Here is a 25,543-nt window from a genome sequence, read left to right as displayed (position 1 = left end):
AGATATAGGAAGTGTTATTTTAGGTGTTCCCTTTATTTTTTTGAGCAGTGTATTTGTCAATCAATTAAAAATATATTTTTTCTGGTGCTCCTTTATTTTATGTTGTGCTCCTAACACCAGTGATTCTAATGATTTTTGTTTGTTTGTTTAAGAGCACTGCCTTGAGGGCAACCGTGTGTGCTGGCTTTTATTACAGCCCAGCGCTGCAATACCTGCATCTTAAAGTAGGTGTGCTGATCTAGGATCATTCCCCTCATCTTATTAATGATGATGTAAAACTGATCCTAGATCAGCACTCCTACTGAGACACTATGTAAATATGGGCCCTGTTCAGGAGGATGTAACATTACAGAACTTTCAGATAGCAATCATGTCATTTGTACAATTTCTGTGTCAGATACGAGAATACGGGAAATGTCTGCTCTATTAATTATATTTATATCTGAAACATTCAGTACACCACTGAATACACCCCTGATTTAACCAATCAATAATAATAATACATTTTAAGAGCTTTTCCAGATGCCCAAAGTCACTTTACTTACACCATGAAATCAGCAGGATAAAAAACAAAATCACGTAAAAAGAAGTATGTAAAAGTACACTAAACAGGATTGATTAATCATGGAGATATTCATCAAATCATCAAGACCCTGGTTAGTTGAATCATCAGGTGGGTTAATGCTGGGCTGGGACAAAGGCTTGCACTCCCAGGACCAGAGTGTGTAACACTAGATCAATATCAATACATGGCTCTTATGCGACTGAATGGTGCTTAAATATCAATAATTGATAGGCCGCCACTGTACTTTCCCTCTCTCTATTCCCCAGGCTTTAGTGATGAAGGTTGGTATGGACAGCATCATGGCCAGCTACTTTGCCCTCTTTGAAGTCATCAACCACTCCTTTGGTAAGACCATTCATCTGTTTATTCATTCATTTTTTTGACCCCTTTACCTTTCACCTTTACTCTTCTGATCATTACAGTTGCATTTCAGTAGTCTAAAGTGGCTTCCTCTCTCTCCCTGTCTCCTTCCATTTAACTGTACCATCCTGAAACGACGGGAGACTAGGAAGCCCAACCTCTCTAGTCTATTGAGATGCACCCTCCAGTCAGTTTGTAGACTACTATATTGTTTTAAGGGTATGGAAATAAATAGGCTGCCCCTTTCCACCTCTCCATCTTTCCCTAGTGCGAAAACTGGCCCCCAACGAGTTTCCCCACAAGCTGTACGTGCAGAACTACACGTCAGCTGTGCCGGGCACCTGTCTGGCCCTCCGCAAGTGGCTTTTCACTTCTCAGGAGGAGGAACTTCTCAGGGACAACCCGCTGGCTGTCCACTACTGCTTCCACCAGGTAAGGGCTCCCTCTTGATTATTTATGCATGCATACGTGTGTATATATATATTTATATATATATAATATATATATATATACACACACACACCTCCCAGTCAGAAGTTTGGACACCTACTCATTCAAGGGTTATTCTTTATTTGTACTATATTTTTACATTGTAGAAAATTGTGAAATAACACATGGAATCATGTAGTAATCAAAAAAGTGTTTTTGAACAAATAATATTCTTCAGAGTAGCCACCCTTTGCCTTTGACAGCTTTGCACACATTTGGCATTCTCTCAACCAGCTTCATGAGATAGTCACCTGGAATGCATTTCAATTAACAGGTGTGCCTTGTTAAAAGTTAATTAGTGGAATTTCTTTCCTCAATGCGTTTGAGCCAATCAGTTGTGTTGTGACAAGGTAGGGTTGGTATAAGATGGCCCTATTTGGTAAAAGACAAAGTCCATATTTTGGCAAGAACAGCTCAAATAAGCAAAGAGAAATGACAGTCCATTACTTTAAGACATGAAGGTTAGTCAATGCGGAAAATTTCAAGAACTTTGAAAGTTTCTTCAAGTGCAGCCGCAAAAACCATCAAGCGCTATGATGAAACTGGCTCTCGTGAGGACCGCCACAGGAAACGAAGACCCAGAGTTCCCTCTGCTGCAGAGGATAAGTTCATTAGAGTTACCAAATAAATGCTTCATAGAGTTCAAGTAACAGACATCTCAACATAAACTGATGAGGGGAGGCTGTGTGAATCAGGCCTTCATGGTCGAATTGCTGCAAAAAAAACACTGTTAAAGGACACCAATTAGAAGAATAGACTTGCTTGGGTCAAGAAACACGAGCAATGGGCATTAGACCGGTGGAATTTTTGGTTCCAACCGCCGTGTCTTTGTGAGACGCAGAGTACGTGAACGGATGATCTCCGCATGTCAAGGCACGCTTGACCAGCATGTCTACCACAGCATTCTGCAGCAATACGCAATCAAATCAAATTTATTTATATAGCCCTTCGTACATCAGCTGATATCTCAAAGTGCTGTACAGAAACCCAGCCTAAAACCCCAAACAGCAAACAATGCAGGTGTAAAAGCACCATCCCATCTGGTTTGGGCTTAGTGGGACTATCCATTTGTTTTTCAACAGGACAATGACTCAACACACCTCCAGCCTGTGTATGGGCTATTTGACCGAGAAGAAGAGCGATGGAGTGTTGCATCGGATGACCTGGCCTCCACAATTTGAGATGGTTTGGGATCAGTTGGACCGCAGAGTGAAGAAAAAGCAGCAAACAAGTGCTCAGAATATGTGGGAACCCCTTCAAGACTGAAAAGCATTCCAGGTGAAGCTGGTTAAGAGAATGCCAAGAGTGTGCAAAGCTGTCATCAAGGCAAAGGGTGGCTACTTTGAATAATTTAAAACTATATTTTGATTTGTTTAACACTTTTTTTGGTTACTACATGATTCCATATGTTATTCTATAGTTTTGATGTCTTCACTATTATTCTATTGTACAATGTAGAAAATAGTCAAATTAAAGAAACCCTTGAATGAATAGGTGTGTCCAAACTTTCGACTGGTACTGTTTATTATTATTATCTGGGTTACTGTATTCAGGGCATAAAATGTATGTTGTTTTTTTTTTAACTGTTGCAGGTAGATGGAGGGGAAAAAAATCTACCAGCCACTCAGATTTATTTTTACCAGCCAAAATACATTTAACCAAACTGTCAGTTGAGATGAAAATATTCAGCTGCCCCTTTAAGGGCGGGAGGTTCCCGTGATAACGGGGCCAATGAAGTTGTCGAGTGTGTGTCTGAGATTTGGGATCTGACTAAGCTGAAGCAACAGACTCAAACTAACATTGAAATACAACCGAGCTTGTAAATAGCCAAGATCATCTCGCTTTGTAGACTTTCCAGTAAATTAGACCAACTTGAATTCCTGTGTGCAGCGCCTCCAAAAAGGAATCGATCAGCACTTCACTGTGCACAGTTACCCAGCCAGGTAGTGTTGCTGCTGGAGGTGGAATATAGGATTTGTATTTCTTTGTGCGATTAGCAGCTACAGTATGAAACAAAACAGCAGAATTACTTTTTAAACATCTACTGCAGCATTTTCTTGCTAGAAAATCTCAACTCGCACAAGTGCTCATACTTGACTTTTGACTTTATTTGTTATGTGAATGTAATACTCGCACTGTAGAGCCCTTCAAGTTTACTACCCTCCACGTGGCTGGTGAAAGGCATTCATACCTAAATCTATCCTCATTTGCTGTATTACTGGTCCTGAGTCAGTGTTAGACTACTGTATAATACTGATCCGTGGTCAGTGTCAATGATATTACCGCCACTACTGCTTCCCAGTGCCACTGCTCTGAGGTCAGTGCTAGATTAGATGAAATGTGGTCTCTAACAAAGCCCCTTTCTCGCTCTTTCTCTCTCTCTCTCTCTCTCTCTCTCTCTCTCTCTCTCTCTCTCTCTCTCTCTCTCTCTCTCTCTGCTAAGGCATTGGATGACGTGAAGAAGGGATTCATCAAAACAGAAGACAATTCTTACCAGCTGACGAAACTGGCAGAGCAGCGCAAGATGGCCATGGTTAGTCCTTTTTTCTAGCCTCTCGTTTCTATTCTCTTCCCATTGCAAGTGGTCCTCTGTAGCTCAGTCGGTAGAGCATGGCACTTGCAACGCCAGGATAGTGGATTTGATTCCTGGTACCACACGTACGTAAAATGTATGCATGCATGACTATGTCACATTCAATTAAATCGTCTGCTAAAAATGACATACACATTATGAGTTATAATAATATATGTGCCTTAATGTACAGCGTGATAATTTGTGGGTCAATGATGTATAACAGTGTTTCACAAACTTTTTATAGTCCCGTACCCCTTCAAACATTCAACCTCCAGCTGCATACCCCCTCTAGCACCAGGGTCAGCGCACTCTCAAATGTTTTTTTGCCATCATTGTAAGCCTGCCACACACTATATCATACACTCATTCTTATGTTTATTAAATGTGAGTTTTTGTCCCAACCCAACTCGTGGGAAGTGTCAAAGACCTCTTATCGGACCAGGGCACAAATAATAATTAATAATCAATAATTTTGCTCTTTATTTAGGCATCTTACATATAAAAACGTATTTGTTCATCAAAAATTGTGAATAACTCACCACATGTTAATGAGAAGGGTGTGCTTGAAAGGATGCACATAACTCTGCAATGTTGTATTGGAGAGAGTCTGTCTTAAATCATTTTCCACACACAGTCTGTGCCTGTATTTAGTTTTCATGCTAGTGAGGGCCGAGAATCCACTCTCACATAGGTACGTGGTTGCAAAGGGCATCAGTGTCTTAACAGCGCGATTTGCCAAGGCAGGATATTCTGAGCGCAGCACAATCCAGAAATCTGGCAGTGGCTTCTGATTTGAATTCAATTTTCACAGAACCTCTTGTTGCAAATTTGATGGGGCTCTCTTGTTTAGATATCGGTAAGTGGACTGGAAGCAGGACATGAAAGGGATAACGAATCCAGTTGTTTGTGTCATCCGTTTCGGGAAAGTATTTGCGTAATTGTGCACCCAACTCACTCCGGTGCTTCGCTATATCACATTTGACATTGTCCATAAGCTTGAGTTCATTTGCACACAAAAAATCATACAATGATGGAAAGATCAGTGTGTTGTCCTTGTTAATTCAGACAGAGAAGAGCTCCAACTTCTTAATCATAGCCTCAATTTTGTCCCACACATTGAATATAGTTGCGGAGAGTCCCTGTAATCCTGGATTCAGATCATTCAGGCAAGAAAAAACATCACCCAGATAGGCCAGTCGTGTGAGAAACTCGTCCTCATGCAAGCGGTCAGACATGTGAAAATGATGGTCAGTAAAGAGAACTTTAAGCTAATCTCTCTTTAAGCTAATTAAAAAAAAACGTGTCAATACTTTGCCCCTTGATAACCAGCGCACTTCTGTATGTTGTAAAAGCGTTACATGGTCACTGCCCATATCATTGCATAGTGCATAAAATACACGAGAGTTCAGGGGCTATGCTTTAACAAAGTTAACTGTTTTCACTATAGTGTCCAAAACATCTTTCAAGCTGTCAGGCATTCCCTTGGCAGCAAGAGCCTCTCGTGGATGCTGCAGTGTACCCAAGTGGCATCGGGAGCAACTGCTTGCATGCACGTTGCCACTCCACTATGTCTCCCTGTCATGGCTTTTACGCCATCAGTACCAATACCAACACATCTTGACCTCCAAAGTCCTTTTGATGTCACAAAGCTGTCCAGTACTTAAAAAATATCCTCTTCTGGTTTGCAGAAAAGGATGTGTTCCTTAATAAACGTAACAAACATATACCAGGAGCTCTGCCAGGCCCGCCACGTCTATTGACTCATTCAGCTGTAACGCATAGAATTCACTGGCTTATACGTGAAGCAGTAATTTTTTCAAAACGTCTCCTGCCATATCACTGATGCGTCTTGCAACAGTGTTGTTTAAGGCATTGTCTGTATAGTTGTTTTTGTCCTTTTCCCCCAGCATTGTCCCAGCCATATCTGTGGCACCAGGAAGAAGTAAGCCCTCAGCAATAGTATGGGACTTGCCTGTCCTAGCCACTCGGTAGCTCACCATATAAGGCACTTCTAGCCCCTTCTTGTTAATGGTATCTGTTGCTTTTATACATGTCTTACTACTTGAAAGTCTTAATTCTCGCTCAAAAAAGTCCTGTGGCTTATTTTTCAAATTGCCATGTTTTGTTTCTAAATGTCTGTGCAAGGGAGGTTTCATTGAGTTGTGAGAGTCCTTTTGCACATATAACACACTGTGGCTGAGGAAAGGCACTACTCCCAATATACAGTGGGGCAAAAAAGTATTTAGTCAGCCACCAATTGTGCAAGTTCTCCAAATTAAAAAGATGACAGAGGCCTGAAATTTTCATCATAGGTACACTTCAACTATGACAGACAAAATGAGAAAAAAAATCCAGAAAATCACATTGTAGGATTTTTAATGAATTTATTTGCAAATTATGGTGGAAAATAAGTATTTTGTCAATAACAAAAGTTTATCTCAATACTTTGTTATATACCCTTTGTTGGCAATGACAGAGGTCAAACGTTTTCTGTAAGTCTTCACAAGGTTTTCACACACTGTTGCTGGTATTTTGGCCTATTCCTCCATGCAGATCTCCTCTAGAGCAGTGATGTTTTGGGGCTGTTGCTGGGCAATATGGACTTTCAACTTCCTCCAAAGATTTTCTATGGGGTTGAGATCTGGAGACTGGCTAGGCCACACCAGGACCTTGAAATGCTTCTTACGAAGCCACTTCTTCGTTGCCCGGGCGGTGTGTTTGGGATCATTGTCATGCTGAAAGACCCAGCCACGTTTCATCTTCAATGCCCTTGCTGATGGAAGGAGGTTTTCACTAAAAATCTCACGATACATGGCCCCATTCATTCTTTCCTTTACAAGGATCAGTCGTCCTGGTCCCTTTGCAGAAAAACAGCCCCAAAGCATGATGTTTCCACCCCATGCTTCACAGTAGGTATGTTATTCTTTGGCTGCAACTCAGCATTCTTTGTCCTCCAAACACGACGAGTTGAGTTTTTACCGAAAAGTTATATTTTGGTTTCATCTGACCATATGACATTCTCCCAATCTTCTTCTGGATCATCCAAATGCTCTCTAGCAAACTTCAGACGGGCCTGGACATGTACTGGCTTAAGCAGGGGGACACGTCTGGCACTGCAGGATTTGAGTCCCTGGCGGCGTAGTGTGTTACTGATGGTAGGCTTTGTTACTTTGGTCCCAGCTCTCTGCAGGTCATTCACTATGTCCCCCTGTGTGGCTCTGGGATTTTTGCTCACCATTCTTGTGATCATTTTGACCCCATGGGGTGAGATCTTGCGTGGAGCCCCAGATCGAGGGAGATTATCAGTGGTCTTGTATGTCTTCCATTTCCTAATAATTGCTCCCACAGTTGATTTATTCAAACCAAGCTGCTTACCTATTGCAGATTCACCAAATACGTATTTTCCACCATAATTTGCAAATAAATTCATTAAAAATCCTACAATGTGATTTTCTGTTTTTTTTTTTTTCATTTTGTCTGTCATAGTTGAAGTGTACCTATGATGAAAATTACAGGCCTCTCATCTTTTTAAGTGGGAGAACTTGCACAATTGGTGGTCGCACTTGCACAAACACTGGTCGCACCGCATTACTATTTTTGTGATGGTGTCATTTTTTTTTTATAGGCAGATCAAATGTATTTGTCACATGCGCGACCTTACAGTGAAATTCTTACTTACAAGCCCTTAACCAAAAATGCCGTTTTAAGAAAAATAAATGTTAAGTAAATAATAGATAAGTTAAAAATAACAAATAATTTAAGAGCAGCAGTAAAAAAAACAGTAGCGAGGCTTTATACAGCGGGTACCGGTACAGAGTCGATGTGTGGAGGCACAGGTTAATTGAGGTAATATGTACATGTAGGTAGAGTTGAAGTGACTATGCATAGATAATAAACAGAGAGTAGCAGCAGTGTAAAAGAGAGGTTTGGGGGGGGGGTGTAAGTAGCCTGGGTAGTCATTTTATTAGATGTTCAGGAGTCTTATGGCTTGGGGTGGAAGCTGTTAAGAAGCCTTTTGGACTTAGAATTGGAGCTCCGGTACCGTTTGCCGTGCGGTAGCAGAGAGAACAGTCTGACGAGAGTGGCTGGAGTCTTTGACCATTTTTAGGGCCTTCCTCTGACACCGCCTGGTATAGAGGTCCTAGATGGCAGGAAGCTTGGCTCCAGTGATGTACTGGGCCGTACTCACTACCCTCTGTAGAGCCTTGCGGGTCGGAGGGCGAGTAATTCTACGTTTAAAAAAAAATGCATAACTGTATTATTCGACAAGTTTAAGAAAAAGTAAGATGTTTCTGTGCAGTATATTTTAAAGACCGTAATCTCCACATTGCGTAGACACATTTCTAATATTAAAACCTCAACAGATGTAATTCTAAATTTAAATCACAAGATTAAATGTTTGAATCTCATGAATTGTTTGAACTATTAAAGGCAAAGAAATTCTCACTTTGTAGCAGAAGTTGTAACACAAACTCATTGAAGTTGACAATAATCAAACTTGCATTCTTAAAACAGTGTGTTTTGATGTTGCGCTAGTGTGACATGAGAGCCCAGTCTGTGTCGGACAGCCGAGATGCTCTTAAGCTGAAGGGCTCACTGATCATTGACTTCACATCTCCTTAGTAGTAGATGTCTGGCACAGAGGGCTATTCTCAGTCAATTTACCTGGTAAAATAAGGGATAAATAAATAATTGAATGTGTACGTGCCTGTTTGGTGCCTACCTGTGTGGTTGATGGCAGTCTATCTTGTCTGTCAGTACCTGAGTCTGCTGCGCTCCTGTGAGGGCTACAACGAGGTCATGTTCCCCCACTGCGCCTGTGACTCCCGGAGGAAGGGCCACGTCATCACGGCCATCAGCATGCACCACTTCAAACTGCACGCCTGCACAGAGGACGGCACGCTTGAGGTGAGTGAGTGAGATTGGAGTGTGTGTGTGTATATACACTGACGTTTATTGTGTGTGCCGTGCTTCTCTCACCACACAGAAGAAAAGGAAAAACATTAGAGTGTATGTCTGTGTATACTCTGGCTCATACTCTGTGTATGTACTTACCATTCTCTCTCCCGCCCCATCAGAACCAGGTGATAGCGTTTGAGTGGGTGGAGATGCAGCGCTGGGACACTGACGAGGAGGGCATGGCGTTCTGCTTTGAGTACGCCAGGGGAGAGAAGAAACCTCGCTGGGTCAAGATCTTCACACCATACGTGAGTTTACAATACACAGACAAAATACACTAGGACATCTCCCATAAATCACTGCTTTAATATATTCAGCCATCAATGAGCATTTCTCCTTTGCCAAGATAATCCATCCACCTGACAGGAGTGGCATATCAAGAAGCTGATTAAACAGCATGATCATTACACAGGTGCACCTTTTGCTGGGGACAATGCCAAATTTGTCTCAAGTTTTGAGCGAGAATGCAGTTGGCATGCTTACTGAAGGAATGTTCACCAGAGCTGTTGCGAGATAATTAAATGTTCACTTCTCTACCATAAGCCGCCTTCAATGTTTTAGAGAATTTGTCAGTACGTCACAACCGCAGACCACGTGTAACCACGCCAGCCCAGGATTTCCACATCTGGCTTCTTTACCTGCTGGATCGTCTGAGACCAGCCACCCAGACAGCTGATGAAACTGTGGGTTTGAACAAACAAACAAAGTATTTCTGCACAAACTGTCAGAAACCATCTCAGGGAAGCTCATCTGCGTGCTTGTCGTCCTCACCAGGGTCTTGACGTGACTGCAGTTCGACGTCGTAACCGACTTTAGTGGGCAAATGCTCACCTTCGATGGCCACTGGCACGCTGGAGAAGTGCGATGTCAACGTTGTGAACAGAGTGCACGATGGTGGGGTTATGGTTTGGGCAGGCATAAGCTATGACCAAAAAACAGAATTGTATTTTATCGATGGCAATTTTAATGCAGAGATACCGTGATGAGATCCTGAGGCCCATTGTCGTGCCATTTTTCCGCCGCCATCACCTCATGTTTCAGCATAAAGCACCTCCCCATGTTGCAAGGATCTGTACGAAATTCCTGGAAGCTCAATGTCCCAGGTCTTCCTTGGCCTTAAAACACGCCAGACATATCACCCATTGAGCATGTTTGGGATGCTCTGGATCGACCTGTACGACAGCGTTTTCAAGTTCCTGCCAATATCCAGCAACTTTGCACAGCCATTGAAGAGGAGTGGGACAACATTCCAATCAACAGCCTGATCACCTCTATGCAAAGGAGATGTCGCACCAGACACTGACTGGTTTTCTGATCCACGCCCCAACATTGTTTTGAAGATATCTGTGACCAACAGATACATATCTGTATTCCCAGTAATGTGAAATCCATAGATAAGGGCCGAATTTATTTATTTAAATTTAAATTCCTTTTATGAACTGTAACATGCTGACCACACCGCTTGCATCAAGGTGCGCGAGCATTAAAAAATAAATGTACCCCTACATGTTATTCAATCATTGCACCTACACTGCTTGTGCGTGCCAATGAGCGTCTGCATTGCCAAGCACTAAAATAGCCCTAAAGTCAGTTCTATTTGTGACGCTGAACACAGTGCAAGTCCTGCCTCTCCCATCTCCTCATTGGTTTATACAAGCATATTACCCACTTGCCATCTCCTCATTGGTTATACCCACGTAGGTGATTGAAAGATGAACTGAGGTTGGTTGGTCGTGGTAATACACCTTTATTATGAAAGTTAGTTGCCAATCGTCATATAAAGTCCAAAGAAGAAAAAGCCTGGGAGGAGAGATGACTAGAAACGATTCAGTTGACCATTTTGTCGGAGTAGATGACCTTGTGCATTTTTAATGCTTTTCGACCTGTCCACAAATGATTATAAATGGTTCAGAGTTTGTTTTGATATTTCAACCTGTGTGTCGAGATCGCGTTTGGTGTGGGGGAACAAAATCAATTGGCGCACGTGGACGCACGGTTTGGGCATGGTGTAACTTGCGTTTTTATATTTTTGTTAAGTGCATGTAGAAGAGTTCATTCTAACAAAGTGTGTTTGTCGTCTCTCCCTAGTTCAACTACATGCACGAGTGCTTCGAGAGGGTCTTCTGTGAGCTCAAGTGGAGGAAACGGGTAGGAGTCACACCCTTCCTTCTCCTCCAATACACAACTAATTGTCTGTATCCCAAATGGCACCTTATTCTCTTTATAGTGCACGACATTTTACAAGGGCCCCTATTAACCGGTCAACAAATGGTTACATTTTATCCAAACAGTAAAATTATGTGACCAACTGAAACTTTATCGGATCAGGCAGCAGGTAGCCTAGTGGTTAGAGCGTTGGGCCAGTAAACGAAATGTTTCTGTATCGAATCCCCGAGCTGACAAGGTAAAAATCTGTTGTTCTGCCCCTGAACAAGGCAGTAAACCCACTGTTCCTAGGCTGTCATTGTAAATAAGAATTTGTTCTTAACTGACTTGCCTAGTTAAATAAAAAATATAAATAATAAAAGCATGTTTCACTACCAACTTTTTGAGGTGCTCTCACGCTGGCGATAAGCAATTTAATTCCACTAAATTATGCAAAAGTACCTATAGACTGATGAGCATGACCGTATAACCGTAACAACAAAGTTAATACTGCTCAATTCATTTTTTTATAAAAAAATATTATTATTTTTCTCCCTGACTGTCTAGCTTTTTTGTTGGTGATTATTAGCTCTTAAAGATTGTAGTATGAAAAAATAATATTGGTCCATTATCTTTTCTACATACTTTATATATTTTTTATAGTTATTTTTTTTTACTGTTTTGACTTAAGCAACCCACCCAAAGATTACAATGGCAGTACAATTCCATTGTCTTACAATGTTGTTTAAATAAAAAAATACATGTTTTATTGTCACACCAGATAGGTGAATTGAAATGCGTTGTTTTACAGGGTCAGCCATAGTAGTATGGCGCCCCTGGAGCAAATTAGGGTTAAGTGCCTTGCACAAGGCGGCGGGGTATTCAAGGCGGACTCAGGTATTCAAACCAGCAAACATAGTTACTGGCCCAACGCTCTAACTGCTAGGCTACCTACCGCCCTCACCATTGTAAGAGTTTTAGACTATGGATTTTACAACATTAGGTACTCTAAATGTCCATTTCCCTCTCTCTACGCCAATGGTTATTTAAAAAATATATATACATTTCTCCTTTCCCTCTCCACATGTTAGGTTGAAGAGGAGGCCTCTGACAAAGACAACCAGAACTGCAGTAACAACGGTAAGTGTGCTCTGGAAAGCCTTGTTGTCCAACATAAACCACATGAACCGGTCACAATGTTGCTGATAAGAGGCTACTTATTTCACGAGTTTTAACAGTCCACTATACTCAGTGACATGAAAGCTTAAAGCACCCCCCCCCCCCCCGTCCAATATTCCCAGTAGGTAAGAATGAGTGAGAACAGAGCAAAGTTGATCTCCTGAGGCGAGGTGTACAGGAGCACATATACAGGTGTATGCTTATCTTTTATGAGCATAAAAGAACAGCCGCCATGTGGTCCATATCAAGGTCACTTCCTTCCCAGGCACAAAGATGAATAAACCCAAACTGACAGGTATTTACCCTGTGGGAGACTGTCATACAGCAAAGGCAAATGAACAGCAAAGTAATATGAATGGCAAATGCAAAGTGACCAGTGAACAGCAAAGGAATGTGAATAGCAAATGAACAGGAAAGGTAAAGGGCAGCAAGTCACCAGCAAAAGCAGAATTGTAGCGTGGACACTGGACACTCTGTCTGCTCTGTTTGTTACATCTGCAGCTTCACTGTCAGGAAGGGAGGGTGGTTGAGTTTGGTGTCTTGAACCTTCTCTCTATTCTAGAATATCTCCCTGCTCTGGAGACACAGAAGGGATGGCGCCATCTAGGGGGCGAGATCGCCACATCCTAAATACTCCCAGAACCAGAATCGGTCCACTCACGCCATCACAGCCACAACAGAGGTTGACATCTGCAAAAGAAACAAAAAAACTAAGAACTTAGGTGATCCACTCCCCAAATGACAACTGGAAACTGATTTTAAAATCACACAAACCCAGGAATTCTCAGATAGATGACGAGCAATGAAGGAAAAAAAACATTAATGTCATTACTAGATGTTCATAGAATAGCATATACTTTTTCCTCCATGCATCACCCCTCCGACATGGGGCGGGACACTAGCTGAGTTCTGCCACCCCACTGGTTGAAGAAACAGAACAGTACAGTTCGATTGGTCAAGGTTCACACCAGTCTGCGGCACCATTGGACGAAGGGAACTCCTTGATGCGATCAACCAATGAAACGCCAGTGAGGAAGCCAGCCGACATCTGCGACGTGATTGTGACGGCCAGCTCTGCCACACGTTTGGTCTGGGCCAATGCTTTCAATGTGCCTCTGGTCTACTGAACTACAAGCTGACATGCTGGGAAACGAAATGGAGGGTGGGCGGGACACCATTGTCACTGGCAATGGTTTTCCCTGATGCTGGACATTATTAGATGGATTAGGTTTTCTGGATAAGGGGGGTTAAGAAACAAAAGGTTATCTGTCAAAAGCTGTAGGCTATAAAAACAATTGTTACACAATATAAGCTCCCAGTAATTAGTTGTGTGGTTAACCTAACAAATTACTGTCAGCTTATCTATATGTGTGTGCAACTCGTTTTTATAGCCTATAGTTTACTCGCCGTTAGTCAGCACATCTTCTAACTTTTTGGGCACCAGCTTATGCTTTTCAAAAGCATAGGAAACAAAAGTAACTGACTGGAGATGCAAGGGGTTATTGTGTTTTGTTCATTAAAACAATACAGCTATGTTTTAGAAAAATCTGCTAAAGTGATATATTAATATAAGAGCTCAACTAATTCCTTATTCTAACCGTGTGGAAAGCTTCCTTCTTGGCTTCTCATTCTTGCTCTATTTTTCACATTTTCTAACCTAGCTAACACACTTGTCTAGAATGATGTCTGTTGGCAGTTCACCAAAAGATTGAACATTTTATCACCTTAAAATGTTTGTGGTGATTCAGCAGAAATTCCAAGTTCGGAGGTAAAAGTGTGTTTTTCATCAAAGTGGTGTTGCCATCTATTGAAGGAAGTCGGGGTTTGACCTTGTGAACTAAACGTTCAGAGAAACTAGAAACCAGCTAATATTTCCCCCACTCTGAGTATTGATCAACAAACAGACCAGGATGGAAGTAGTGTGTTGGGTGCAGTGCATATTGCCGCCAGCAGAGAGCGGTAGAGTACTACTAAAGTACTATGTACTACTGAGACAGTATTGAGCAGACATGACAGAGATTGCTCCGCTGGGCTCTGTAAATCAACCACTGCTCTACAGTTTGACCATTACCCGTGTGTGTGTGCACCAGTGTACGTGTGTGTCTGCGTATAAGTGGGACCATGGCCAGAGTTATGATGCATGTTGTCTCTCTGCCCCTCATTGCACCTTGTCTATCCAAATGGTCACAGTATTAAGGGGGTGTGAGCATGGGGCATATTCATTATGCCAATTCTGTTGCAAAACCTGTCTTACACGGAATGAAACTGAGAGGGACCTACCTGAATTTGGTGGATAGAGAGAGAGAGATAGTATATAGATATATATCTTTGTTTTGGTTTGGAAATGGTCTCTGTAATGAAGACACCCCAGTGTTACTCTCAGTATTGTTAAGGCGGTAGGCTTGATTAGGATGTGATACGTGGGGGTTTAGGTTTTGAGGCAGCAGATAAAGACCAGGGCGGTGTCCCAAATGGCACCATATTCCTGATAATAGTGCACCTCTTTTAATGGTCCCGGTCAAAAGTAGTGCACTACATAGGCAATACAGTGCCACTTGGGACGCACCACAGAGCGGGTTGTGCAGGGTGACAGCTGTGCAGATAGATGGATGGGAGGCATTTCCCCTCCCCTAGTGAGCTCTGCCTTGCAGCCTTTTCAAGCTGTGTAAGGTTAGCTCACACCTCTTCCATGCCTCAACCCCTCTCGCTCCTCCCTCTCTGTAGCAGAAATTATGTTGAAATAAAGGATATTACTGAAATTTGACAGGTGTAACATTTGACCATTCTTAATTGAATGGTTCTGCACTGCTTGCCTTCCAAAAGGAAAATAACCAATGACAACCGATACACTAGCATTTCTGTTATAAACACCACAGCTGCATCCTGAAAGAAATGCTAAAGATGTGCAATTGAGGTGCTGCCTATTTGTTTTGACAGCCAGGGTAATAGCCAACTTATAGATGAATGACAAAGATAGCAGATGCTCTACCAGAACGTGTGTGTGATTTTGAGAGGGGGGAGAGGGACGATGAGCAGGTGTGTGTGTGTGTGTGTGTGTGTGTGTGTGTGCGCGCGCATCCGTTCTGCGTGCCAGTGTTCCGTTCTTCCGCTCCAGGTTGGTCTACCATCAGACTAGATGTGGTTGCCTTAGCAGCACTACGCTGTGTGAGCATGCCCAGTCTCGCCCCAGACAGCATAACAAAACTGACTCACTCACCCTTATAACGTATTCATGTTAATGTTCTTTAATGTTTGATGTCGTCGCGATGGTATCTGTTCTTGTGAGAGAGAAAAAAGCCTTTGACAGACTTCGGTCTACGTCCCTAGGCTGTAGCAGGTGCTGTCTGTTGGCTCTCATACCCTGGAAATACAGGGGCGCATGCATACCAATTCGCATACACAGGTGCACACACTTGTATGTGGAATGGATTGTCAGTGGTCCATCGTCATGGTTACAGGGAGTAGGAGCCATTGAGATGCCGGGGATGCTAAGATGTTGTCTTTGTGACTCATTTGTTCCGAGCTATAATAACGCTAGTCACCTGTGCTTACTTTGCTGCATCTCTATAATGTCAGTTGTAAAGAGAGTGATCATGTCTCCCCGATCGAATGTATTTCAAAAGGTCTTTCACCCCTACCTTTTTGTTTGCGGTATTATTTAAAAGGTCAGTGTCCTCTGATAGCAGCTTGACACTGTTGTAGATTCAGCCACCATTACATTACCATAAGAGTGAGAAAAAAAAACGGGGCCACGTTCTGTAGCCAAACTCCTTATTCTACTTGTCGAAAGGGGTGTTTGTTCTACATACTGTGTTTTTATATCTGAATGTTCCAAAATGTTTTGCCCTGTTGAATGCACCCCGGCATTAAATGATGGCACCCGCTTCTTAACACTTGAGCTAGGCATTCTAAACGACTAACTAACATGGAGATGTAAGTGCTGTTTTCTGACTGTTAGCCTTCTTTGTGTAGGTAAAACATGGATTTCTGTTCTTTTACGTTTCAGATGAGCAGGGCTTTTGTTCCATGGCAAGTACAGTAGGTAACATTAAAAACCTAGACATGTTTATATTTTGTCTTCAGCATAACTTGTAAATGATTCCTAAAAATGTCCTTAGGATAAAAAATTCTCTCTCTCTTCCTCTCTTCTCTCAAAATTGAGAACTTTAATTTATTTCAGCAAATTATTAAAGCTGTGGGAAACCATAGTGTGGTGTCCTAGTACTACTGTAGGGTATTTGGGGAAGCAAGACCTAACTAAAATATACATTGAGTCAAGTTTTGGAAGTTAAGCAGTGTTGGATTTACTTATCAAAACTAAAAACACGAATAAACAACTGATACTGAAACACAAAATGGAAAGTTTTTTAAAATATAAAATATATGAAGGTTTAATAACCAATATAAAAATGGAAAAAATATTACAGGTTTGGAAATGTCATGTAGAGAAACATTGTAACGTTATTTTAAATAAAATTATATATTGAAGAAAAATTGTGTTCTATGTTTCTACTGTACTTTTCTTTTCACCCCTAGGGCAAAGACTATAATTGTTTTTGGTCACACACCCTTGCATGCTGAATGTGAAGTTGGTAATTAGCTCAATTTGTTGTTGGAACAACTCATTACCTCCTCCTGTCATTTTGATAAAGTACTCAGGTGGTTCTTATCAATGCATGGACCGTTATTCTCCACAGGGATATCACTGATGTCTTGGTTCTGCTTCTGTGAAGTCTTCATTACCCTCCTGGGCAGGGATGGACTGGCCAAAGGGCAATTCTGGAAAATGCCAGGTGGGCTGGTCCATCTTTAGAACAGTAGGCCTTATATATTTATTTTATTTGTTTGTTTTGGGCAAAATTGTAATTATTTGGCTAGTTTTGGGGGTCAGTGTGGGGGCCTCAAAAGAGAAAAAAATGGGCTGGTGTGTTAGAAATGCCCAGGATGATTTCTGGTCCCAGTCTATCCCTGCTGCTGGGGTGATGAGAAACTTTTCTGACTGTTGATCGCTCTTTCAAAAAGTCAGATTTATAAAACCTGTCAGAATAGTGCCCTAAAAAACCTGTAGTAGGGAACACTGACAAAACGTAAAAGTTTCGATGGGTACTCCCTGCAAAGGTCTTTATTATACCGTCATTGTGCTGTCAGTCAGTCATACATTACCATCTGTGATGGCACTATGACTTAAGGCAGCTTGTTAGGCCTAGCACAAGCACAGATGAAATGGAGTTAGTTACTAAAAAAACTAAACAGTTACACAAATTATCCAGAATTGCTCATGTGATCCTTAATCGCTCGCTCCCCCTTAGCCTTAACAAATGGCTTATTTAGATTTCTCATTATGGTAGAGGAATTTGGTTTGTCCAGGTAAATTTATATAGGGCTCAGGGGCCAATTGATTAGAGCTGCACTGCTCACTGCTCTAATCTTTGAGAGGCTGCAGCTGTATGTCAAACCTGGCACCCCAGTGGTAATGGGCCCCAATAAAGTCCCCGGCTGAGTCCCAAATGGCAAACTGTTCCCTACAAGGGCTGTGTTTACACAGACTGGTAAATTCTGATCTTTTGACAATAAGTAGGCAAAAGATCAGAATTGGGTTGCGTGTCTAAACAGCCATTTTGCACTACTTTTGGGTAGGGTAGCCTAGTGGTTAGAGCGTTGGACTAGTAACCGGAAGGTTGCAAGTTCAAACCCCCGAGCTGACAAGGTACAAATCTGTCGTTCTGCCCCTGAACAGGCAGTTAACCCACTGTTCCTAGGCCGTCATTGAAAATAAGAATTTGTTCTTAACTGACTTGCCTAGTTAAACAAAGGTAAAATAAATTTTAAAAATTTAAAAAATGGGCCCTCGTTAAAAGTAGCTCACTATATATGGAATTACATGGCTACCATTTACCTGATAGTACATTTTTAGGTTAGCAGTGATTAATAGTGCTGAGCGATTAGTGCTTTTTGAGGTTGGTATAAACAATTGTAAAAAACAAAAACAAACAAAAAAAACATTGCATCATGTGGGTTGAATGCTGTAACAGAATAAAACAATTAATAAAAGCTATATAATTTGAACAGACATCAATTACTTATTTAATAATGAAAATGTCAGTTAATCGCACTAGTGTGATAAAGATACTTTTGTCTTTAGTCTGAGTTCAACATTGTTCATGAATTAATGTTAATTAATTCTCTTTTTTTCCCCATTGATCGTGGAAGTCTGAGCTACATTTCAATTCAACCCACGTGCACTTTGAACCCTGACCAACCTAGCTGTTCCAGGTGACTCTCTCTATATCTCCAAGTCCATTTCTACTTAAAGAATGATGTTCTGGACTTAATCAATAAAGACCCAGTATAAAAGTCAACTGACCCATGTTTCGGTCCACCTCAAACTGTCCAACCTTGATTTACGGCCAGACTAGAATACCCTCATTGGCCCACTAAACGCCCACAACCAGCTGACCACTTAATCTTGTGACCGCAGAGGTTTGGGACAGCTGAATGACAGTCAGCATGGTGAGTGAATGTGGCTTGGCAAGCTTAGTCTATGTCCTGAATGGCACTCTGTTCTCTGGTGCACTGCTTTTGACCAGAGCCATATGGGCCCAAATAGGATGTAGGGTACCATTTGGGACGTATCTTTAATCAAGGCAGTCCCCAGGTGGGACCAGGCGGGTACGGGCATCAATTACGGTCCGGAGCAGGTCTCTGCCCTCTCACTCTCTCTTTTCTTCCGGTCTCTCTCACTCTGCTTCACATCAGCTCTATCGACCAGCGCTCCCGGCCGAACGGTAATTAAAAGGTATTGATCATCCGCACATCGGGAATATGGTCCGAGGGAAACAACAGAGCAAACTGTAGGGGTGGGGGGTTTTGAGAGGCTGTATTTTTTTAAATAAGGATGTGGACCTACAAGCCTTGTGTATTTATTCGATGTGTGTAATGTATGTTTTTGTGTTATGTAAATGGTATGTTTGTAGTGTGTTCAGTATTAACAGGTGTATGTCTGCCGCAGGCATGTGTTTGTCTCAAATCGAGTTGTAGGTTTTCATTCTGCTTTTGCTCTGCAGTAATGTATATTTTAATGAAAAATTGCAGTGCCCATTCACACATACTCAAACAGTCTGAGGGGTAATGTTTCCAGCCGGGTACTCTTCAATTGGCCGCCTGGAGATATCTCTCGGTGTGGAGAGTGCATTGGCTACGCACTTGCTCATTAACTGAGAGGGAGAGAATGAGCGAGAACTGATTGATTCAAAGCATGCACACATGCATTCCTCTACACACACACACAAACAACAGCACAGGGGACACACACTCCCCTTATCTGCTCTCTTCTTTTTCCATCTGAGTGAACCCAGTAAATTTGAGAGCTGAGTGCCAACACTGCACATTGCCAACCCAAGAGCCTCTGAAAGAGGGAAAGTGAGAGGATCGAAAAGAGAGAATTACCCAGTCAGACAGGCCTACAGTACAAGAACAGCTGCTATAAGTATAGCCCCTCCATCTGTCTGACACACTGAAGACACACCCTGAGAGAGAGGGAGATGTACACACACACACTACCGGTCAAAAGTTTCAGGACACCTACTCATTCAAGGGTTTTTCTTTATTTTCACTATGTTCTACATTGTAGAATAATAGTGACGACATCAAAACTATGAAATAACACATATGGAATCATGTAGTAACCAAATATATTTGAGATTCTTGGAATCATGTAGTAACCAATATATTTGAGATTCTTGAAATAGCCACCCTTTGCTTTGCACACTCTTGGTATTCTCTCAACCAGCTGGAATGCATTTCCAACAATCTTGAAGGTGTTCCCACATATGCTGAGCACTTGTTGGCTGCTTTTCCTTCACTCTGCAGTCTGACTCATCCCAAACCATCTCAATTTGGTTGAGGTCGGGGAATTGTGGAGGCCAGGTCATCTGATGCAGCACTCACTCATTCTCCTTCTTGGTAATATAGCCCTTACACAGCCGGGAGGTGTGTTGGGTCATTGTCCTGTTGAAGAACAAATGATAGTCCCACTAAGCCCAAATCAGATGGGATGGCGTATCGCTGCAGAATGTTGTGGTAGCCATGCTGGTTAAGTGTGCCTTGAATTCTAAATAAATCACAGACATGTCACCAGCAAAGCACCCCAACACCATAACACCACCACCTCCATGCATTAAGTTGGGAACCACACATGCAGATCATCCGTTCACCCACACTGCGTCTCACAAAGGCAAGGCGGTAGTAACAAAAAATCTCAAATTTGGAGTCACCACCAAAGGACAGATTTAGTCCGGTCTAATGTCCATTACTCCTGTTTCCTGGCCCAAGCAAGTCTCTTCTTATTATTGGTGTCCTTCAGTAGTGGTTTCTTTGCAGCAATCGACCATGAAGGCCTGATTCACAGTCTCCTCTGATCAGTTTATGTTGATGTGTCTGTTACTTGAACTACTTGATGGTTTTTGCGACTGCACTTGAAGAAACTTTCAAAGTTCTTGAAATGTTCCGTATTGCCTGACCTTCATGTCTTAAATTAACGGACTGTCGTTTCTTTTTGCTTATTTGAGCTGTTCTTGCCATAATATGGACTTAGCCCTATTTGCTATAAGACCATCTTCTGTATACCCCCCTTGTCACTACACAACTGATTGCCTAAGGTAAGAAATTCCACAAATGAACTTTTAACAAGGCACGCCTGTTAATTGAAATGCATTGCAGGTGACTACCTCATGAAGCTGTTTGAGATAATGCCAAGAGTGTGCAAAGCTGTCAAGGCAACGGTTGTCTATTTGAAGAATCTCTAATATAAAATATATTTTGATTTGTTTAACGTTTTGTTGGTTACTACATGATTCTATATGTGTTATGTCATAGTTTTGATGTCTTAACTAATTTTCTACATTGTAGAATAATAGTGAACTGCAAAAAAGGGATTCACCGGCAAGGATATTGCTGCCAGTAAGATTGCACCTAAATCAACCATTTATCGGATCATCAAGAACTTTAAGGAGAGCGGTTCAATTGTTGTGAGGAAGGCTTCAGGGCGCCCAAGAAAGTCCAGCTAGCGCCAGGACCGTCTCCTAAAGTTGTTTCAGCTGCGGGATCGGGGCACCACCAGTACAGAGCTTGCTCAGGAATGGCAGCAGGCAGGTGTGAGTGCATCTGCATGCACAGTGAGGCATAGACTTTTGGAGGATGGCCTGGTGTCAAGTAATTTTCTCTGATTAATCCCCTTTCCGATTGTTTGGAGCATCCCGGAAAAAAAGCTTGTCCGGAGAAGACAAGGTGAGCGCTACCATCAGTCCTGTGTCATGTCAACAGTAAAGCATCCTGAGACCATTCATGTGTGGGGTTGCTTCTCAGCCAGGGGAGTGGGCTCACTCACAATTTTGCCTAAGAACACAGCCATGAATAATGAATGGTACCAACACGTCCTCCGAGAGCAACTTCTCCCAACCATCCAGGAACAGTTTGGTGACGAACAATGCCTTTTCCAGCTTGGAGCACCTCTTGCCATAAGGCAAAGGTGATAACTAAGTGGCTCGGTACAAAACATCAATATTTTGGCTCCATGGCCAGGAAACTCCCCGGACCTTAATCCCATTGAGAACTTGTGGTCAATCCTCAAGAGGCGGGTGGACAAACAAAAACCCACAAATTCTGACAAACTCCAAGCATTGATTAATCAAGAATGGGCTGCCATCAGTCAGGAGGTGGCCCAGAAGTTAATTGACAGCATGCCAGGGCGGATTGCCGAGGTCTTGAAAAAGAAGGGTAAAACACTGCAAATATTGACTCTTTGCATCAACTTCATGTAATTGTCAATAAAAGCCTTTGACACTTATGAAATGCTTATAATTATACAATGGGGCAAAAAAGTATTTAGTCAGCCACCAGTTGTGCAAGTTCTCTCACTTAAAAAGATGAGAGAGGCCTGTAATTTTCATCATAGGTAAACTTCAACCATGACAGACAAAATGAGAAGAAAAAAAAACAGAAAATCACATTGTAGGATTTTTAATGAATTTATTTGCAAATTATGGTGGAAAATAAGTATTTAGTCATTAAAAGTTTATCTCAATACTTTGTTATATACCCTTTGTTGGCAATGACAGAGGTCAAACGTTTTCTGTAACTCTTCACAAGGTTTTCACACACTGTTGCTGGTATTTTGGCCCATTCCTCCATGCAGATCTCCTCTAGAGCAGTGATGTTTTGGGGCTGTTGCTGGGCAACACAGACTTTCAACTCCCTCCAAAGATTTTATATGGGGTTGAGATCTGGAGACTGGCTAGGCCACTCCAGGACCTTGAAATGCTTCTTACGAAGCCACTCCTTCGTTGCCCGGGCGGTGTGTTTGGGATCATTGTCATGCTGAAAGACCCAGCCACGTTTCATCTTCAATGCCCTTGCTGATGGAAGGAGGTTTTCACTCAAAATCTCACGATACATGGCCCCATTCATTCTTTCCTTTACATGGATCAGTCGTCCTGGTCCCTTTTCAGAAAAACAGCCCCAAAGCATGATGTTTCCACCCCCATGCTTCACAGTAGGTATGGTGTTCTTTGGATGCAACTCAGCATTCTTTGGCCTCCAAACACGACGAGTAGAGTTTTTACCAAAAAGTTCTATTTTGGTTTCATCTGACCTGACCATATGACATTCTCCCAATCTTCTTCTGGATCATCCAAATGCTCTCTAGCAAACTTCAGACAGGCCTGGACATGTACTGGCTTAAGCAGGGGGACACGTCTGGCACTGCAGGATTTGAGTCCCTGGCGGCGTCGTGTGTTACTGATGGTAGGCTTTGTTACTTTGGTCCCAGCTCGCTGCAGGTCATTCACTAGGTCCCCCTGTGTGGTTCTGGGATTTTTGCTCACCGTTCTTGTGATCATTTTGACCCCATGGGGTGAGATCTTGCGTGGAGCCCCAGATCGAGGGAGATTATCAGTGGTCTTGTATGTCTTCCATTTCCTAATAATTGCTCCCACAGTTGATTTATTCAAACCAAGCTGCTTACCTATTGCAGATTCAGTCTTCCCAGCCTGGTGCAGGTCTACAATTTTGTTTCTGGTGTCCTTTGACAGCTCTTTGGTCTTGGCCATAGTGGAGTTTTAGTGTGACTGTTTGACATTGTGGACAGGTGTCTTTTATACTGATAACAAGTTCAAACAGGTGCCATTAATATAGGTAACGAGTGGAGGACAGAGGAGCCTCTTAAAGAAGAAGTTACAGGTCTGTGAGAGCCAGAAATCTTGCTTGTTTGTAGGTGACCAAATACTTATTTTCCACCATAATCCACCACCATCCCTGTTTGTGAGCATTTCTCTTTTCCCAAAGATAATCCATCCACCTGACAGGTGTGGAATATCAAGAAGCTGATTGAACAGGTGCACCTTGTGCTGGGGAAATAAAAGGAAATAAAAGGCCACTCTAAAATGTGCAGTTTTGTCACACACCATGCCACAGATTCTTCAAGTTTTGAGGGAGCGTGCAATTGGCATGCTGACAGCAGGATATATTCACCAGAGCTGTTGCCAGAGAATTTAATTAGAATTTCTCTATCATAAGCCACCTCCAACATCGTTTTTGAGAATTTGGCAGAACGGCCTCACAACCGCAGACCACGTGTAACCATGCCCGCCCAGGACCTCCACATCCAGCTTCTTCACCTGTGGGATCATCTGAGACCAGCCATCTGGACAGCTGATGAAACTGAGGAGTATTTATGTCTGTATTAAAGCCCCTTTGTGGGGAAAAACTCATTCTGATTGGGTGGGCCTATGCCCTCCCACCCATGGCTGAACCGTTGCCCAGTCATGTGAAATCCATAGATTCGGGACCTAATGTATTTATTTAAATTGACTGATGTCCTTAAAATAACTGTAACTCCGTAAAATCATTGACATTTTGTTGCATGTTGTGTTTATATTTTTGTTCAGTATAATTTCCTGCAACGAAATGTATTTTTGACATGAATAATGCTGTTCTTTTGCTCAAACAATAACAAAATGAATACTGCTAAATTAATTGGTTTTGAAATGTTCAATTCTCCCTGACTGTCTAGCTTTTATTTGGGTGATTTATTAGTTCTCAAAGTTTATATTATAAAAATATATACATATATATATATATATATATATATATATATATGTTCTTTACATACTTTATATCTGGTTTTAGTCGTTTTAAGTTTACACTGTTTGGCATTAGGCGACCCCAAAATAACGCTTAGGTGACCCGCACTGTAATATACCACATATTTTGCATTGTGGTGTATTGCAGTGTTTCCCAACCCTGGTCCTCGAGTACCCCCAACAGTACACAGTTTCGTTGTTGCCCTTGACAAACACACCTCATTCAACTCATTGAGGGCTTGATGATTCGTTGAATCAAGTGTGTTTGCCCTGGGTTACAATAAACATTTGTACGGTTGGAGGGGGGGGGGGTGGTACTCGAGGACCAGGGTTGGGAAACACTAGTGTATTGTGTGACTGTGTTATGCTTTGTCGAGCGGCTATCCCCCTGGTCCTCTCTCATAAATTCAGAGAATTACCGAGCATGGCCTCTCTCCTCCGTTAACTCTCCTTCCCTTCCCTCTCTTCCTGGACGTGATCAATTAAAACCCTGTCCGCTGCGTGTCAGCACTTTCTCTGCCGCTCTGTAATTTTTCTCTTATGTATTACAGCACCGGTGTCCATTGAGGAAAGGAAGGCAAGGATAGTAAAACATTTTTTACAAAAAAGTTATTTTATTTGGGGATGAGAAATATTTCTATACTTGTGTTTGTGCCAGAGAAAGTCAGTCCGCCTACTCCCAACTTGAAGTTTTCCCTGAAGGGAGGAGATCTGTCAGTTTTTATAGAGAGAAAGAGATGGAGCGAGAGATGTGAGATCTTCCAGGAGCTCTCTGTGGTCTTAAAAATAACTGTAGTAAATATATTTTAGTAGTTATACGTTGAATTTGGAAATAATTAAAATATTGAAAATGTTTAACTCCTATAAATGATCAACCATATTGTGTAATATAAAAATGACAATTGTGTAATTTAAATCAAGTCATTTGTGTGTTCATCTTGAGGTTTGAGGTTCACTCTTTCCTTCACGTTCCTCACATACAGTATATTATAGGAAAAATACTCAAACTATATTATGGTATTGTTTTCTACTGATACAGCAATGAATGTTTTTGCATGTCAGCAGTCGACTTTCCAACATATTCCAACACATCATGATGATGTGACATTGCTTCTTGAAAATCCTATATCTTCA

General features: G+C 42.0%; 1 protein-coding gene across 3 annotated transcripts in view; it reads left to right on the top strand.

The window, feature by feature from the left end:
* Positions 1-25,543, top strand: part of snx27a (sorting nexin 27a) — a 53,538-nt gene that overhangs the window by 22,981 nt on the left and 5,014 nt on the right. For 2 of the 3 annotated variants that reach the window (XM_065020546.1, XM_065020545.1), the window contains exons 6-12: positions 832-910; positions 1,194-1,357; positions 3,858-3,947; positions 8,748-8,897; positions 9,068-9,196; positions 11,037-11,096; positions 12,185-12,233. In XM_065020546.1, coding sequence (XP_064876618.1) covers positions 832-910; positions 1,194-1,357; positions 3,858-3,947; positions 8,748-8,897; positions 9,068-9,196; positions 11,037-11,096; positions 12,185-12,233 — 721 coding nt within the window. Of the gene's footprint in view, positions 1-831; positions 911-1,193; positions 1,358-3,857; positions 3,948-8,747; positions 8,898-9,067; positions 9,197-11,036; positions 11,097-12,184; positions 12,234-12,834; positions 16,767-25,543 lie in introns of those variants that run through there. The other variant, XM_029663757.2, reaches the window with a different exon arrangement.

Source organism: Oncorhynchus nerka, linkage group LG7, assembly GCF_034236695.1.
Source record: "Oncorhynchus nerka isolate Pitt River linkage group LG7, Oner_Uvic_2.0, whole genome shotgun sequence".
Classification (NCBI taxonomy): domain Eukaryota; kingdom Metazoa; phylum Chordata; class Actinopteri; order Salmoniformes; family Salmonidae; genus Oncorhynchus; species Oncorhynchus nerka.
Note: the sequence above shows the minus strand (reverse complement) of the source record. Positions and strands in the feature narration are given on the sequence as shown.